Source organism: Embiotoca jacksoni, unplaced genomic scaffold, assembly GCF_022577435.1.
Source record: "Embiotoca jacksoni isolate LCO1_2020_lvr unplaced genomic scaffold, fEmbJac1.0.p SCAF_1, whole genome shotgun sequence".
NCBI lineage: Eukaryota > Metazoa > Chordata > Actinopteri > Embiotocidae > Embiotoca > Embiotoca jacksoni.
This window is the reverse complement of record NW_027185229.1, coordinates 14263241-14282817: the sequence shown is the minus strand read 5'-3', so window position 1 is coordinate 14282817 and position 19577 is coordinate 14263241. Positions and strand designations below refer to the sequence as shown.

General features: G+C 40.8%; 1 protein-coding gene across 6 annotated transcripts in view; it reads right to left on the bottom strand.

The window, feature by feature from the left end:
* Positions 1-1326: 1326 nt before the first annotated feature.
* iqsec1b (IQ motif and Sec7 domain ArfGEF 1b) overlaps positions 1327-19577 on the bottom strand; it is a 201626-nt gene continuing 183375 nt past the window's right edge. For all 6 annotated transcript variants that reach the window (XM_069177780.1, XM_069177853.1, XM_069177927.1 and 3 more), the window contains 11 exons: positions 18880-19041; positions 16620-16742; positions 14251-14417; positions 13591-13730; positions 12929-12958; positions 12631-12756; positions 12435-12534; positions 11524-11685; positions 11206-11382; positions 9780-9829; positions 1327-6157 (listed from right to left, as the gene is read on the bottom strand). In XM_069177780.1, the coding sequence (XP_069033881.1) occupies positions 5612-6157; positions 9780-9829; positions 11206-11382; positions 11524-11685; positions 12435-12534; positions 12631-12756; positions 12929-12958; positions 13591-13730; positions 14251-14417; positions 16620-16742; positions 18880-19041 (1783 nt within the window). In that variant the 3' untranslated portion in view covers positions 1327-5611. The remainder of the gene's footprint in view (positions 6158-9779; positions 9830-11205; positions 11383-11523; positions 11686-12434; positions 12535-12630; positions 12757-12928; positions 12959-13590; positions 13731-14250; positions 14418-16619; positions 16743-18879; positions 19042-19577) is intronic.

Genomic DNA, 19577 nt, shown 5'->3' with positions numbered 1-19577 from the left:
TGTGGTATTCACGCGTTGCTGTGTGAAGCGTCCTATTGGTGCCAAAGGTGGCGCCTGATGTACGGCACATGATGCGCTGTGGCGCCATTTGTTTTCAGCTTAAGACTCCAGCATCACTTACTATCTGTGGGTAAAAAAGTTTATGAAGATCAAGCCCTAGAATTATAGGACCACTTTAACATAAAAGCCTGTGAATACTATCAAATACAAATGTTTAGGTACACAAATCTTCAAAGACCTATTATTGAATGGACATTGAATTGGAGGACCACCATTGTGTAGGGAAGTCTTTATCACTCTTTTGGGTAGAAAATCAGTTTCGTAGGATTTAGGACTATTTACAGTTGGACAAGCCCATGTACTGTAAATATGGTGTATGTTTCTTCGGTCATTTACATTTTGTGGTTAAAAAGCCTTTTGAAATAATTTCTAAGACCACCTTTACATAGAAAGGCCAATATAAGTGCGGTTCTAAGATTCGAGAACCCCTTTGTCTAAAATGTGGTTGAGTATTGAAACATTTTCGGTTGAAAATAGAGCCTTCCTTGGATTCCAGGGACCACTTTTAGTAAGAACACGCTATGATGTGGTTCTACGACTCTGGGACCATGTTATGCATCGTCGTGTCGTTCTCAGATTTTTTTGACATTTTAGGATACCGACATTTAGTTCGGTAGATAAACACTCAAAGTTTGTTCTGAGGACTGTGGGATAACTGTTTGATAGGGAAGGACTCATTTTTAGTCAGAGAATAAAGATCCTCAGGCAACATTACATTTCATCGGTAGGAAAGCCAATTAAAGAGCAGCAATGGGACTCTGGGACCAATTTTATGTAGTAAAGCCTGTAGAAGTATACATAAACATCAGCATTTATTTTGCAGAAAAAGGTATATAAGATCGTACTTTATTTGGGCTGCGTCTGTGTTGGGAATTACCTTCTATTTTCTATATAATCCACTACATTCATTGTCCATTATTTTATTTCTCTAAATTCTGATGCCTGTATTTATGCACTATATAGTGCTCTAAAAAAAAATCTCCAGGGGAACCAAAAAGAGGCTCAATGGCATTTACACTGCTTTCAGCTGCTGAAATGCAAAAGCACCACATTTTATAGATATCAAAATGGCCACTGCATGATACGTGAGCGTCTGAAATCGAACTTACTGCTAACTGTCGACTGTCCACTATCGAGGAAGAAGTGAATGAGTGAACAAGCAGTCCTCAAACTGAGCCCACAGAATGTGTCCTTTCAAAACCAACTAAGTCCTTCAGCTAAGACCAAGATGCGAAGAAGGACACAACCAAGAGACGCAGAGGCAGCTCAGGTTTTGCAGTATATTGTTTTATTTCGCGTTCTCAACATGGTCACAGTACTAGTTTTACACCAATAGGGTTGTGTCTACTTAGAAACAGAATGCATAATAAAACAAGAGCACTCCTTCCTTCCCTTTGACTTCAAAAGTGGGCTGTGAGTGTGAGAAAACAGGAGCATCTCAGGAAAGTCCGAAGCGGTATTAACCGTGTACAGTTAGCCGTTCATCTCTAGATCCTATGATAATTCAGTCCTGTCGGAGGCAGAGAGAAGCAGTTTCATGATTATGTAAAGATCAGAGGGGAGCAGGAATGCACCTTCATTGTGACTGCAGACACTGAGTAGTAATAATAAGAATAATAAGAATAATGGATAATAATTATTTACAGAGTATTTACATATGTTTCTCATTCTTTACTGCCCTAAAATGTTTCCACCATTTCAATTGCTCCTTACTTCCTTAGGTTCCATTAGATTTCTCCAGGTGGATCAACTATTTACACTCAGCAGTATACTGCCGTGTCTATACTGTACAGTGGAAATAGAGGTGAAATGCATGCCGGAGTAGAATGAAACAAGTTTAAAACGAAAAGACACACTAGCAGGCCAGAAATCATCTAAATGTAAACGAGCATCAGTCAGTTGAAAGTTTAGGGTCTAGTCAAGCATGCTGCTTGATAGAACAACAGTTTAAAAGAAAAAGAAACGAAAAAAGAAACGGGAAAAAAAGTAAATTGGTAGGCATCAATGGCATGCAACAAAGGACCTCACATGGAATCTGGACAGGTTTTACAATAGAGCAGTCCTCTAAAGGAACTAGAAATGTGTGACTTAAAATGCTCTGATTATATGTAATAAATTTGTAATAAATTTAACTAAAGCCTTTTATTGGCTGCCATCTGCATTGTTCCATAACAACTAAGCAGTAATCAGATTCTGGTCTGATGAGACGTGTGGGATTGGTGGGCTGATTAAATTTGGTCCCCAATGCATTTGATATTAAACTGATTTCAAATAATGCAATATTGGCACTTTCCTGACCGCGGAACATAAACATCACCGACTTGAATGCCTTGAACGTGGTTTAATCGCAAATATTAGATACTAGAATTTCCTTTTTCTGTATATTAAGTACAACAAATATATTTTAAATTAAGAAAACCATTTTGTAAATGGTACTACATTCTAAAGAATGTATAAAGTTTGTAATTGATTGTTAAAATATGTTTTACAAATGCATTATAAATCAGTAATAAACCATCGATAGGAACAACATTTGGGTTGCCAGGTTGTGATTTCTCCAGGTAGGAAACAAAAGGCAGTGTAACATCATTATACCATTTGCTGTGGCAGAAAGTACCTGTGCTCTTTTCCCATGTTTTACTTCATATAAGTGTATACATCTTAAATGTTGTTAGGGGAGGGGGGGTTTTAGGTGAAGTGGTCTGCCACTCCAGGAAACCCCACCAAGCACGACACCTGCTTTGATTTGTAGCTGTCCTATAGAATTTATTGTAAAAGAAACACAAGTTATGTTTACATTCAGCGTTTCTGACCAATGTGCATTGTGTGTCTATTTGTATGTTTTACGTCGATGTTGCTAGCACTTTGCTGCGCCTCTGTCGAGCAGTGGACCGCTGTGGAAAAAAGGAATGTATATGACATCCTCTATGTGCTTGTACATGTGTATGTGTTTCAGTCGTGAACACAAACAATCAAAACAAAACAGGGACCCACTCATTGAAACGTTCCTCTATAGCGCTACTCGCGGTTGAAAAGCTGTACGCTACTTAATTTATCAACTGCATACTTGATGGGTTATTGGAGATACACTTTAATAATGACCAAGCATCATTAACAGTATAATTGCATAGGACTTTTTTTTTTTTGGGGGGGGGAATACACCAGCTCACATGTTTATTTGTTTTTGTCCCAAAACATGGCAACCCAAAAGTTGTTTTAAATACATACATAATTATTTCTGATGTACTGATGATGATTTACTTTATTAATCAATCAATTTAGTTACACATTATGAACCCCGTATAAGGGCTGCTTATTAGAAATGTTTAACCTTGAGGACAGACGTATTTAATAATACTGACCAACTGGATATCACTTGACAACAGTAATATGTGCGTTACTGACAGACAATGTGAATATAAGAGTTCCATTTTAAATACTCATCAGTGAGATTTTCAGATGAGTACATATTCCGTCATGATGGCTCTGAAGATAACACAAATTTTTGTTGGCAAACAGTTTCCCTCTTTCTGCTGTGATAATAGCCGGCTTTAACTACAGTTGTACACTAAGATCCAGGAAACTACTGCACTGTATGTGAATCAGGAAAAGATACAGATTTGGTGACCCAAACACATTGTTGACTTCAGTTAGTTTACTTGAAGAAGTCAGGTCTATTCTACCATTCATTTTTAACAACTGTTAAGTGTAACACTGATATAGTTTGGGAATACACAATAGATTGAAAATAGCCTCAAAATACACTGTTACATGCAGTTATTTTTTGTGACAGTCTGTATCAGTGAAAAGTCCAGTCCCTCCAAATCCATGTGGATACTTGCACTTTACTAAAACATTAAGGAAGAAATGACAAAGGATGCTGGGAAAAAAGAGAAAAGTAATGGGAAAAAAAACACAAATGAACAATCACCAAATTGCAATTGTTCTTGGACAGAAACGTAAATACATATTGCACAAGTTAAAAAAAAAAAATGCATCTCATAGTCTTTAAGCAGATACAGACTAACTTTTGCCATTGATATCAACTAAATAGAACAAGTGCAGTGTCTATTACTTTCAATAGAAAATATGCTCCAGCACACCAGCCCCCTGCCTCCGCTCTGCACACGCCACAGATACTGTGCACGGGATGGCTGGGAGGTACAATCAGCCATCCCATAATATGTCAGAAAGATGATTGATATAAAACTGCCATTTGTGTTGCTATCACTATCACAGAATGATAATTATTGATTTTTTTCACTGTGGCTCCGAGGAAAAAGTCAGATCGAGGGAGTAAACAGCTCTGCACGACGCCTGCTGTTCAAGTGAAACTGAAGAGGGACAGGGCACACTCAGCCAGCTGAGAGCTTCCACACCAGGACAGTCATGTTGCTGTTTCCCTGCTGCACAGTTTGCACAGACTCTTTCAGTTTCCATGTGAAAACACACACACACACACAAAAAAAAAACTCCTCCTCTTCCTGCAGAAGGGACTTGAAGTATCCTACCAAGGTTGCAATACGACACATATATTCATATTGTTTATTAGACTCTAAAAAAATAGTTAAAAAAATAAAATGAGGGTGGGCTAGCAGCCAGTACTGAAGGGCGGACACTCAGAAAAATCTGTTTGTATAGCAGCTCGCTGTGGGTTCCTTTTTTTTTCAGAGCAGGACTCCAAACCAAAGACAAGTGCAGTGGATGAGACTGTGGCCGGTGTGCACCAACCCTCAACAATCTCCAACTGAGTTCTGACTCAAAGGCAACCATTAACAGTAGTATTACAGCTTACAACTACCTAACTAATAACAGCTTTGATTGGTTTCTTAACAGTGAGACTACGCCACCTATGTGCGAGTATAATACCGAGTTTAAATTGATGCCATTTGTTTGGTAATAATAATTATAATAATAACATTTGATATTATTATGTTACAAAATGCTATGCACAATATACATAAAGCAATCTTTGTGACTAAATTAGTAAATGCTTCAATAATTGGCACATTTATCACTGCTAACAGAGATATCACAGTGCACTGTGAGCTACCGCTACATTAAATACTTGTACAGCTACTGCTGAGGCTGACTGTCTGCCTGTGTGTCTGTCTAGCCAAACCACCCTCACACTAGATAAACTCACTTTGTAGACATTAACGTCAAGATTACTATTTACTTCTTCTGTAAAATACTATTAAACAAGATATTTGATTGTGATACTTTAATGTACTGAGGAGGAACAGTAGTTGTGGTCTTTGTGCATGGTCTTGCGTTGCTGTCTGTTGCTCTTGAAGCAGGCAGACATGACTTATCACCTGAAATTAAATGAAAGGAGTAACAGGAAAATAAATGCTGAATGAACTGCCCCAGTGATGTGAGTAAGAAAAAAAAAAAAAAAGAAAAAGAAAAAAAAAAGGAGGCACAGGATTCTCGTCTGGCTTCATATCCCCAGACCAGTGATGCACAGTGCGACCGTCTCATCAGCTGAGCGCCTCGGAGGAAAGATCAAAGTTTATTCAGAGGGCTCAGAGAGGCCCCCGTGTGTCCCTCACACCACTGTACTGATGCCACTGTGCTTAGGCTTGGTGCTGCTGGGGCCCTGGGAGGGTGGCGGTGGCGGGCCGTGGTGGTGCGGGCCGTGAGCGGGGTGGGAGGAGTGTGCTGAGTGACTTCCATGGCCGTGCTGTGCGTGAGGGTGAGGCGGGTAGGGGGGCTGCTGGCCATGAGATGGGGGTTGGTGGTACTGGTGCGGAGGGTGCTGCAAGTGGGCTGGTGGGTGGTAGTGGTGGTGGTGGTGGTAAGGCGGGGGGTTCTGGGTCACGTGGCAGAACTGGGCGTGGTGCGGGTGGACGGGAACCGGCGTGTCCGTCTCCACGCGGGCCGTGTGGTGCAGGTTGCCGGGGTGCGGAGTGTGGGAGATGAGGGTGGGGTGTGGGGGCTGAGGGGTGGGGCTGGGGGACTTCACCCGCCTGGTGCCAAACAAAGTGCCGAGCAGCGAGGAGGAGTTGGGCAGGGACTGGCCGCTGTGCCGGGACGGACAGTCTCGGCTGGAGGGGGGTCTCCGCCGCATGTGAGGACTGCTAATGATGGACCCCTGCAAGAGAGAAGACAGTCAGATCACAGAGACAAACAGGAGACACGGTGTGCTCCGTACAGCACAAACTGTCTTCATATCCAAAGGGATAGAGCAGACGAATGTATTTGCTGCATATTCAAATTCTGGCAGTTTTTCTTTACATACATAAGACACATCTGTGGATGTGGAAACACTCTGCAGTGCACACAGCCTAGTAGAAGTCTTTTCACAGGTCAGCACAAGCAGCATGATCTCCTACAGCCAATCTCAAACCTCCCATGATTGCTTGTGTTGCCTCGTGGAAAAGAGTGTCCATTTCTTTTTCTGGTTCACTGCCTTTGTTTGTCTATCCATGCTAACATCTCATGGTCGACTCTTTCTAAACAGTCTGGAGGCACAGCTTGCTGAGCCTGTCAGGGCCTGAGGTGTCTGCGCTGCCATGGGTAAACAAACTGCTTTCTTTTCACGCTCTCTAACTGCTGATACTGTTTGTGAGTTCATGTTACTGCTACATCTTGTTTCAAAGTTTACAGTTCTTTGGTCAGTAGTAAAGTAGTTCTGCCTGTATAGAACAATCTGAAGCTGCAGCATGTATAAAGTGCACACATTTGATTTCAACTGACAAGTTCAGTTCACTGACTTAATTGATATGTTATAGCAAGACAAAGAAACAAACAAAACATACCATGACAGTAGTTTTTAAAGGACTCACAGCAGAGCAACACAGACTAACCAGATGAATACGGAACCAAGACAAATTAAATAAAGCAGGTCTTTTAGAGCCATGCAGAACATGCAAAAGGAACTGTTCACACATAAGTCTTGATTTATGAAGTGCTTATGCCTTTTCATATGTTAATGTGTTTCTCTAATCTCAAAGAGCAGCCTCATCTTTGAAAGGCATTGCAAAATTCTAACGTGCTTTTAGAACTTTATCTATCTTTAGAAAGAACTAATGGGCTTCAGATCAAGGATATAATAAGGAGAACTTGGTATTAGATCACAATTCACTCAAGTGAAAGCTGCTCAGTGGTGTATATGCTGAGAAAATTCCAAACATTTCTGCAGTTTTGGGCCCACAGAACATGTACATTAGATTCCTTCACAGTCAAGTGCAGTAAGCATGCCAGACGCCCACTGAGCCGACTGACGTCCCGTTGGCTCCTTGCACACATGAATGGGATAAAATGAAATACTCACACGGCCCAGCTTAGACTATGCTGATGTTATCGACCCAGTGGATTCAATTTTGACAACACAGAATGTCTTTTTACAAGATCTTTTATGATCAGAAAAATCTATTTACCTTTTTACAACTGCTTCTTCCAATGATTGTGTGTGGGCAAAAAGTGCATCCCGTTAATGAACACAGAAGTTGTACTTAAGCAGGTTGGACGCTGCGCCAAAATTGCCGTAGGGGCCAGTGCTGTCCCAAGAGGCTCACTCCAAAGTGCCAAAGACAGTGCAAAAAGTGTTGAGAGATAGACAAAACAAAGTGATGGTCTGGATATCTTTTCATGGGATTTGTCTCCAAAAGGCTCCTTTAAAGACTGGTTGGTCTGATAACAACTCCAGATTAAAGCTAGCACTGAAGTAAGCTGAAAAAAGTGCATGTGCAGTGACATTTATGTGACAAAGTTGCAGCTTGCGCCTCCACCAGCTCAGACTAGGTCTACATCTGACGCAGTTGGCGCAAAGCTATTTTTGTAGCTTTAGTGGACAAGAGTGCACATTAACAAACTTATCCAAAATCATTGGATGTCCTACTATCTAATTCTCAGCCATAAAATATAAAGGGCACTCGGGATAACTACAAATTAATTGCAAATATATTACACAAAGAGGTAACAATTGAAAAGCCTTTTCACCAACTAATCTGATTTAGTAATCTAGCCAGCCGTGCAAAGCCACAGAGTGTGACACCACACAAAAGATTAGGGCAATTTACGCATGACAGCTTTGGCCATTTAATTAATGATTGCAAAGTAAATTAGGTACACTTAAAAACTCCTGGTGCAGTTCATAGCCCAACAACATCAGTGATGTTTATTGTGTATTATAAGAGTTTACCTTGTTCACTTTGTCATTAAATTATTGCCTGTGTTTATTAGGGACAGGTTTTTGTTTAACTTTATGTCTTATATCATTAAACTGCTTGCTATGCCAGGCAACAGTTATCATAATAACAGGGTAAGAGGGATATATAATATTAGTTACCTCTTCCCAAGCCAATTCATTATCATCAGCCCTTGGGGGCCGACTCCCAGAACCCTAATTTTGGTGATTACGAGCCTGAACCTCCTGGACAAGCATGTCAGTTTCCTCCTGCGTAAAGTTTAAACAGCGGTGCTAGTCTGCTCATTCTTCAGCCGGTAGAAACTGAAAGTCCTCTGTGCCATGGCAGTCTTAAAGGGAATGAAATGCACACCTTCTAATTATCTGTTCCTCCTCCTCTGGGGTTGCACTTTGGGCTCGTGTTCACCAAAATTGTGCCCGTGGTGCACCCACACTTGTGCTGTCCCTGCGCTGTGCCTTGGCGGATGAAAATAGGGCCCATTGTCTGTAATGCTATAGGTGATAAAGATGAGGTTAATCTAAATTACTTTATATACTATTTACTATTATATACTCATGGGTAGTTTGCAAATTTCCCATTAGTCTTGTACGTGTCTATGTACACATAGTTTATGCTTATTATTTGTTGATTACATTTTTTGTGTGAGATGGAGTGGAGAAAAAGTATAAAGCGGTCAAAATTTGAATTACTCCCGTAAAGTAATACCTTAGAACAATACTTAAAATCACAATCTCAAAGATCTTTGGTTCTCTTTAGCAGCCCCTATGCCAAAAAATAAGTATAGCTGTGGTTTTGGACTTCCCAGAGAGTCAAACTGTGTCGCCTGTGTGACATCAAGTCACTTGGCAGTTGAAGAGCGAAGCTGTTGTGTTAGCTCTGCCGACTCTCACTGGCGGAAAACACTCTGCTGTGCTGGTAACTTTTCCCACTGATGATTTTCCCTGGAATGTCACCACCTACATCCAGCTCATTCAGTTTGTAATAGCCTACTGTAAATGCAAGAGCTTTCATTAGTGGGCCACAGGCTCAGTCACCATTGTGTTACCTCATTCGGTGATACACAGGGACATTTATTTAAATTAAAATCCTTGTGAACATTACTTGAATGAGCATGGCAGAACGGAAAAGGTAGGATCTTCTTTTTAAGGTCAGGGATCAGTGAAAGGAAGTGGCGCGAGTTGGTCACTTCAAACTGTGTGAGCATGCAGCAGCTGGAACTGAGAGCAGATTCACTCTGAGTGAAGAAAATGACAAAATCCAGGAAATGGCAAAAAACCGAACCAACTAGACAATATAGGATGACTAAGGTTAAAGTCAGATCAACAGAGCAGCCCTAATGTGAGTCAGGATTGTTAGTCTAGTCATGCCGTGTATGTGAAGGGTTAACGTGCCAGACACAGCATCATTCCCTTTCAGCCCAATACATGCACAGCGACCAAGGTGCTCACGACAAAAACACCATCAGAACAGAAAAGAACACGACAAAGAAACAATAAAACAGAACGTGTTGCGTGTTCAACATAAAGTCGGAGGACAGCTTGGCATCAGTTGCATCCTACTTACTTCCATATTGCTGTCTAGTGATCCTGCACTGCTGCGTCTCCCACGCTTGCCTGCCCAGAACATGTAATATGACAGATTAGACATGCCTGGTTGCAATGTGGAGGTTAACATATCCTCTCTGTCTAGTACCTATGGGAGGATCCTAACACACTAAGATGGCACATGACTAGCTACCAGCACACTGTCAGCATAGCAGAGGGAGGCGAGTAAGGGCTAAAAGACGGGGAAGAAACAAGTCACTGCCTCGGGGTCAGCCTCTGAGATTCCTCAAGATTTGTTGAGGTGTCTACACAGCAACCCGAGGCACTGCTGGCAGGAGACCTTCCCATCAGTAAAAGAACTGCATTCTGGTTGCATTTAAGGGACACTCCAGCAGTTTCACATCCGTTAAGGTAAAAGATTACCAAGTGAAAAACACAAAAACAAAGAATGATTAAAATGGAACCGTCAGAGGCCAAGATATCACAAATTTTACTTCTGAGCCTGAATCATGATCCAAAAAGACTTGATCCTACATTTCCCATAATGCAACCAGTAGAGTTTTTTTTTGTTTTACCCTACCCGTCTAGTGAATATCTTTCAAACCCCGAGCCTTCAGAGGCTTTTGGTCAAAAAAATTGTAGGCTCCAAGCCCAAACCGAGTTTACACAGATGACATCACTATAACATAATAAGGATCATTTAAAAAGCCCTCCACATGACTAGTCCTTTTGTAAGCATGTATTACTGTAAAATCTGTACCTTTTAAAGATAGAGAAAGTTCCAAAATGAACTGCAAATATAATTTTTGTGACACTAAAGTCTACAAAAACAGCTACTAAAGGAAATATATCCCTACAAAATCCAGCACTTGTTTGGCTCTATGTAGGCTGCCACCTTGACTGGTTGGATGTTATTCAAAAAGCATCAAAAGACAAAAACAAACAGCTCAATTCATTCCTTAAGGGTACCTTACTAGTCTCAGGTCACTGAGCGTGTTCATACAGAGTGGCTTTGCAGTGTGGAGGCAACTCTCTACACCCTGCCTGAATCAATAGCGTAACATTAATTCCTCTTACTGCTAAGATGCTCAAATTGATCGCAGTGACCTACATAGCACTGCCTCCTCCACCACCGGTGATGCAGGATTATTAGTTGATAGCCTCTAGTCAATTACACCTTGGCCCATTAGCAAACACACCCATCTCTAGCTCCATGCTTCATTGGCTCAGACACTCTGCATTGGCAGGTCAGTTGCTGTGGCTACCACCCAAATCAGAACTGTACAGGAACAGGAACCCACCTTTTACCAAGTTTCAAAGTTAATTAACATAAAAAAAAGGTGAATAGTATCATGCCAGCATCCAGCTCGGGTATACACTCTACTCTGTCTAGCAGAGGGATAAGACATGAGATAGTATGTTACCATGGTAACCCCTGACTTTACCTGCATCTGAGAGGTCGCGGAGGGAGCTGCTGAGGGCGCTCCTCTTCAGGCCTTCACCAATGGCATAGCTGTCGTCGAGGCTCGCTCGGCTCAGGTTGCCATTTCCCGTGTCCTTCTTTAACCCTGAAGTCTGGGACATGCTGGGCCTCACTATACCCTTCTGTTTTTCTAGCTCAGCTGTGGGACACGGGCAACATTGATGGAAATAAAAGTTATTAATAGACTTCTCTCTCGTGTATCTTATTATTTGAAATGACGTGAGAGTATAATATCCACTTGTTAAGAAAATGATCAGAAAAATATCAACATTTTTCTTACATTCTATCCGGTACTTCTCCATCTCTTGGACTTCTGCAATAGATTCTCGTAAATCGTCAGTGAACTTTTTGCGGTCCTGAGGATTGGGTGCATTAAAGTTGATGAGGACTTTGATGTCAGCTCCGGGAATGGCCGACGTCAGACGGACTCCATTGGGATAATCTAAAGAGTGATGATAGCAACGCTTTATCGCATGAACAAGTAATGGACTCTATGGCATTTGGGACGTTTTTAAAACAACAACTGACAGAACTTAGGTTATCTGTCCCTCTATATGATGACAGGCTTTTTGCAGTTGAGTGCGGCCATTTGAAAATGGTACAAATGGTACGAGTTTGTGTTCAGATGACACGAACTAGTTTGTTTGCAGCGCACAGCAACATGAACTTGGTTTCCACTGCAAGAACTTTCCAAAGGGACTTCCTAACTGGGACTTTTACTGGAGGAAAAAGTTTTACTTTCCAAAAAACTCTGCCCTACCCTGGAGTAGGTATCTTAAGTTTCAAGAACTTATAGGACCTTGAACCTTGTTCATCAGTCAAGTATTCTAGTATTTTTACAGCATTTTACAATTGTCATTTGTAAATTCCTGAAACTGCAAACAGGTTTATTTTGTTTTTGATCAATGCACTTCAGGGAATCCTTAACCAGAGTCCAGGCTTTTTTATGCCTTTATTGAATACAAAAATGATGCAGTGAAACAGCTACTGCTTCTTAAAATGACAGCTGACAAATTTGCCCTACTTTCTTAGGGCTTTAGAGCACAGTGGAAACACAGATAACAAAGGACTGAAGGCACCTTCAGTTCCTTGAGAAATTCCTGGGTATCAGCCACTGGAACTAAACAGAGTTTTGTTGATAACGCTGCTATACTGACTCATTTATGAAAAGCCAATGCAAATAGCACTTACACTGATTCTCAAAGAGCATCACTTGCATGCCATAAAGTGAGAAGGACTGCCGAAAGCTGTACGTCACAGAGTTCTTCTTCTTCTGGAATATTTTTGTAACCTATGAAAAAAGGATACCATATACTGTGGTTTAGACTCTTTCAGTGACATGCTCAAGATTGTTCTCAGTGTGCTGGAAGAGTAATGTCGGCCGTACCACAAGCAGGTCATTGAAGAGGAAGATCTCCCTTTGGTGCAGTCCCAGCTTTTGTGGTTTGTTGGGGTCGGGCACTTCAAAAAGTCTGCAGTAGCAGACCAGTCTCCGGTGTGGTAGTGATAGTACCTGCAGACACATTACAATAACATTTCTGAGTCAGTCTTTTGTTGCTTCACAGAGAGCTTTCAAACATGTAATCTTATACAGGACACAATGTTTACATTATATGTTCCATAAAACCTCGGGGTCTGCTGCAAATATTCCCATTCAACATTATAGATGAAAGACTAATACTTACACAGCCAAGACCATGGTGTAAAGAGCCAATCTAAGGAGTGAGACATACATAAATTAAATATTTTAGGGAACATATATGGGAATGTTTATGATGCATCAAAGAAAATATATTACAAGTAAGGTTAAGCAAGAAATGTGGGTCAGATTCAAAACCAAGAAACTAGTTTTATTGAACACAGGACAAACGTTCAACATTTCTACCATGTCAAATTTGTGTCACTAAACTGGAGTTAGTTTGATTAAATGGCCATCAGATGAAAGAAGGGAAGGCTCGGGTTTCAAAAAAACACCATCAAGATCATTGAGTATGAGGCTGTTTATTTAATTTATTATTGCTTGTCAGCCGGCCCTTTTTTTTTTTTTTTTTTGGAGCTGACACTCAGGGCAAAAGACATATTACAGTATTTCACCATGAAGGTCTCCGGCCAGGAAGAATTGATGTGTCACACAGTGCAGACAGTAGATTCAGGCAGAGAATGCTCTTTCTTTTCTGCTTGTTCTGAGAGAACGTCGGCCATTAATAAGCCGGCACTTTGTGGCAGCTCAGAGGTATATGGGGTAATTTTGTTTTGAATGCTTTTGCTCAATTCAGGTCTTGAATGGACAGAAAGATAAAGTGGTCACACTCTGCATGCAGCAGCCCAAGCGCAAACTCAAACTTACCGGCTTTTTTCCAACAATCAGTTTTTCCACTTTCTGAACCTGGGACACGTGGTCTTCATTAGTCTTGAGCTCTCGCTTGCGAATCCTCTCATATATTCCAACCAGCATTTCTCGAGGGATATCCTCCCCATCATCCACTCCTGTCAGATGATGAGCAGAAAAGAAAGAAAGCGAGAGGGAGAGAAAAAAGAAGGATAGTAAATAATAATAATAAAAAAAAATGTATGAGAGCTGATGAACCCCTGAATTTACTTACATGCTGCTGCTGCACTGCACATATATCTCACATTGCACACAAAAATGTCCTGTAAAGCTCTCTAAGGACAACTATTTCTCATCCATTCAACACTGTACTTTAATTACTGACACTCCAATAGGCAGAGAAATTAGTTAGTCATGCCATAAAGTCCTTTGCTAATACCCTCAAAATCTGTTGGGGGCAACTGAGAAGTGCTTTGCTTTAATAGCAAAGTTTTCTTGGCATTGACTGAATAAAAAAAAAAAAAACGTATTGACACGGCCATTAATCAAGCCAAAATGCGTGGACAAAACTCAATTTGAAGTGAATATTTATCGTTGGAGAAACACAGTAATGTCTCAGGAGAAAATTGGATTTGTGACAGTAAGCTAGATATGGCGCAGGGAGGGAGAACAAAGTACCTCGAAGGTTCTTAACAAAATCCTCCAGCTTCATCTTCCGCTCAGGCTTGACGTTGGGGCTGTACATGTCAGTATTGAGGAGGATGATGGCAAAGGCCAGGATGAAGATGGTGTCGGGATTCCTGAACTGTCGCACCACACCGGGGTTGCAAATGCAGTAGCGTTGGCTGCAAAAAGGTTATTGGATACAAAAAGTCAAACCCAAATCAAAAGCCATTTTTAAAAAGAAATCAGTGCACACTGACAAGTCAAACTATCATAATCCCTGCTTCTTAAAATGTTGGTCCTTCATCATCCTTTAGCAAAACGGTTCCAACTCGCTGAGGTCTGGATTCTCCAATACCTCTGAAGGAGGACTATGCTGTGGCCCACCAAGACTTTAGCAGTCAACCCTTTAAGTCCTGTAAATTGCACCCACCACAGTTTAGAGTTGTTTCAGCACATCTCCAAAATCCCTGTGATTATTTATGGTGTCTCTTCTCAGAAATGATTTAGTGCTATTTGTACCAAAATGCACCTATTTCTGTTTGTTTCTTCCTATGGTGGCAATATTACATACAACAATAATGACGTATTTTTCAATTGCTTTAAATGAATAAAGTCAACAATATAGTCATGTCATTTTTAGCAGTTGTTCTGGATTAGTCATATAAAGTATTGATTTCATTTTTCAGTCACAAGTCCCTGCAAATGTTTCACAATAAAAGCCTAGTTAAGAAATAAAAGGTATCCTTCTACTGAAACGCTCGAAGGCTTTTAATTTGGAGGCAGATACAGGAAGTGTTGAGTTTCTGTGAACAGCGTAATAAAACAACTTTAACAGGGCAACTGTTAGCTTAAAAAAATGTATCTCTCGCCACTTAACCCACTTTACATTTAATATATAGCATGACATGCACCGCTGTATTGAGATGGTCAACACTCTTTGGTCCATCAAGTGGTGATACATACTTATTTTGTCAAAATTGGGACTTTTGCAATAACCGAAAAGATTCAATCATATCAATCAATTTCTACGTTAATGGTTACCAATTATCAATCTGCATGTGCAGTCACTCATAAACAGTTCATGATGTCACTTTACACCTGACAGACAGTTGGGGAACTGAAATTACTCGCTGCTTATTCCGGGTTGTAAAGTCAACACGGTTATTCCAGATGGCGTGAGTTTGTACAGTCTGTTCATTCGCCATATCAGGACGTGTAAATGAAAGACAGCTAATATTAGGTGTTGAAAATTAAAGTAATGTCTTGCAGGAGCCAGTGATAACATTAGCAAGCTAGTTAAGTTGCTCATTCAGCCAACGCAGAGGCTCGTAACAGTTTCCATGAATAGCCTCTTCTTTTGAAAACTAGCTGGAGCTTCACGCATCTCAAATTTCAGTTTGACCTCTGTTAGAGGTCTGTTAAAAATCCAAGGCAAGCTGTAATACAATGCTCTGACTGAACCTGCAAGAACAGAAGTCGGTGAAAAACCATCAGTAAGATTTCAACATGAAATAAACCAGTAAGCTTCCCTGTTAGTGTTTCCCTTCTGGGTATCAATGTTGTTACTGATATTAATATTGAGCTCTCGCCTATCTGCTCTGAGGTCGTTTGCAGTTACACAGTGCTTTGCAGCTTCTAGTAACAACGAGGTAGCATCAGTGAAGGCTATCAATACAGCCTGCAGCTGTCAAACAAGCCCTTTCTGAATCACTATAAAGTGAGCTTGTGATTATATCTGGACTAGGCTTCAGGCGAGCAGCAGTTGATCAGTTATCGTTTTACCTCCAGTGTAACGGTGACTGCGGTGTTTACTGGGGCTAAAATGTCCTTGCACAGTGCTGATCGAAGCAAATTCTCTGTGGGTATGAGAGCACATTTCTACCGGGGGTTTGGGGCAAGTAAATGAGGCACAAACAACATCCATCAGCAGCCTTGGGGGAGGTTTTCCTCAACTTTCTGAACAAATTTCCTCTAAATTGTTTTCTGCAATGGTCTGGTCGAACAAAGTCTGGGTTTTAAATGGCTTTGCACTGCTCCACTGATCTCTGCTCCAGAGTGTTAAATTAAGTTGGTGACTTTTTGGTGTCACCTGTTTTAGAGGATAATGGTGTTCTTAAAATAGAGCAAAGCTAGCTTCTGCTATCCATTAATCATACATGTCATGTTGGTGGTAAATACTGGAACAGCAAAGAACCCCTTAATGACCATCCTGTCACATAATCAGTTGGTATAATTTGATGTACGACCCTGTTTGCAGAAACATCATTTTATTCCTCCTGGAAAAGCCATACAACTTGGGTTATCTCCAAGGTCTCTACACGGGTTTGGGAAGTAAAACCATATTGTGCGTTGTTTTCCCAGTTTTCAGAGGAGATTCCTACCTGTAGGCCTCTATCAGCCGCTCAACCTTCTGGGCTTCTCCCTGGACTCTTATGTGTGCCTGGAATTTCCTGAGCGCTTCATCCAGCTCCATAGCTGAGAAGTCCATTTCATCCACCACGCAGCTGGTGAAAAACATATGGTTAGAGGGAGTAAGCAGGAGGATCAGTAATGTAAAAGTTGCATGCAAATTTCCACATTCAACAAGAGATTAATATATAGATGTGATGCTGTCAAGGAGAAGTCAAAATGTATTATGTTTCCAAAAAATAACCTTGTTTCAGGTTGATAATGTTCCTTTTAAATATGATCTGGATTATTGAAAAAAAAAAAAAAAAAAAGATTTTCATCCTTGCTTGTGCCTATCAGTAGCTTCGGTCAAAACCTTAGGTTGGTACCTTAGTAAATTACTGCTAACACATTTACTTAAAGCAGCGCTAATATTTCTTTGGTCTCATAGGGTGGATGTTTACAACAAGCTCAACATCACATAGATTTGACACATTATCACCTATTTATCCTGATTTTTTTTACAGGAAAGAAGCTACTTCCAAAGACTTTTGAACCAATGGCTGAACAAACAGTATTCCACAGGTTCATCTCTGGTAGTGGGTGACACTGCATTTTATCATTGTTTATGCTTAGACTCAGTTTGAGTAGTTTAGAGGGCAACACAGCAAATCACCATGTGCACTAAATGCCTAACATGCAAACTTTCAACAGACAGCCTCTAGTCCCCACTCAGTTACAGCAGTGCATGCACCTCATGTGGATAAACTAGGTTGAACAAGTGAGAAAAGCATTCTAATGTAAGATTTATTTAGTTAAAACCCAATGTTTCTGCTACAACTGGGACCCTCCCAACCCCCCAACCCCCTCCCCCTAATCGGCTGACCAATGGTGACTTCACTTCACAGTCATGTGGCATTTGACCAACCAGTGGTGTAAATTTGATCCCTCACACACTCTGTGACATTCCCATTTATAGGGCTGACCTTGCTTATAGAGGTACAGTCAAAAATATTTGATCTAGGTCATTTAGCCTACCTAATTTATGTGCATTCATTTCAAGTCAGTGTGAAAGTCTCTGCTGTGTTTTGATGATATTGCCAATCACGCAATATCTCCTCCTTTCCTTTGTTCTCTTTGTGTTTCTTGGCACAAGGGGTTAGCCCTGCCACACACGGAGTGGAGCAGAGGAAGGTGAAGTGAAGATAATGTTACTCAAATTAGTGACAACTACACTCATTACGTTGCTGTAAGTGCCATTAATGTGCAATAAAAGGCAACAAGATGAATTCATTAGTGGACAGATGTCAAGCTCAAACAAGATGGATACATTATTGTTTTAAAAAAAATGCTAAAATGGGTGGCCATCTGGATGGCCCACCTCAGAAATGTTTATATTCGGGATACGCGGACCAAACGGTAAAGTAACAGACTATAAAAATAGCTCCATAAAGCTGACCACAACTGTTGAGTGTGTTTGACAATTATCTTTGTGTGCACATTCCAAGTGTTAATTTGATGCATTGAGCATATACACATTTGTATTTGAGCAGCTTTAATGCTAAGTAATGTTTTGCTGCTCTTTTTACACTTTTACTTAAATAAAGGACGTGAGAAGTTCTTTATCCACTGAGAGGAGGATTGTGACTCAGCTATCCCGCACTCTGATACCTTGCATGTCAGAATTTATTGACATTTTCTCAAGGAGCCCTTTAGACATGCCTGTCAAACTGACACCAGTGGACCTTTCCTGGCCTTATCCTCCACTGAATCTCAATGGGCTCTGATAAAGCCGGTGTGCTTCAAGTGTGATTCAGATAAGTCTGACTAGTCCAAAGCATAAAGCAGAGGCGCTATTTGAATGATGCAAAGGATTACTGCTGGAAAATACAAGATCTTTATGACTTCCCAGCCTCATTAAAAAGGACGGGTGTATATAAATAGGAACTGTATGTTTATCTGAGCATCACAGCAATTTCCGAAGTGGATTCTATTTCTGTTTATTTCCTGGATGTAACTCAAGTCAATATGTAGTTCTCAGAAACCCCAAAGACTGTTTGAATGAAGGCAGATTGCAAACTCCCTACCCTATTTGCAATTAAATGATGATTCATATTTATGTTCCTTTGTGGCAAATAAACTAACATTCTGTGCACTGGTATAGGTGGCAAATTAAATGAAAAGCCTGAAATGATCCATCTGCACATACAAATATGCCAAAGAGTACACAGACTTGAACCGCTGCAAACTCACTCAAGGACATCCCGGTTGAACTGTTTCTGCCTGTTACCCAGGAACTCGCCAATCATCTGCCTACTCAAGCCTTTCCTCTGGAGCAGGAAGTGGGCAACACCCACCGGAGTGTCAGGAACAAAGTTTCGTTCTATCAGATACTGGATCCCTTTTTCTGGTTTCCTAGAGACAGAGAAAGAGAGACCAAGATAGACAAAAAGGAAGGGAGTGAGTACACAATCCAAATCTGTGATTATCCCACTGCAATTCTGCCCCTAACCAAATGTGTGTCAGAAAAGGGACGGGATTTAGGGAAGCAGGGAGGGAGGGAGGTGGTAGGATGGAATGAGAGCTCAGAATGGAGAGGAGGGAGCTGCTTCTCTCTGTGGTGTTGATCAAAAATGATTAAAAGGAACTTAATGGCTGGCTCTGAAAGAAACCAAATCCACAATCATCGATGATTAAACAGAATCACCCGGGCTCAGATGAACCACTCTGCATGAAGTAGAGCAGAATGAATCCCAGGCTGGTTTGTATATAAAGTAAAACAGGCAGATAGATGTGTTTCAATCACCATCATTGTTTATTTATCACATTTATGTATAATTAGTAATAAGAGTATCATGTTGGGTTCTTCAACAAAAGACATTCTCTACTTCATAAGTAATGAACTGCATCTAATTTAAACAAATTATTCTGTCCTTTAGATATGCACTGTA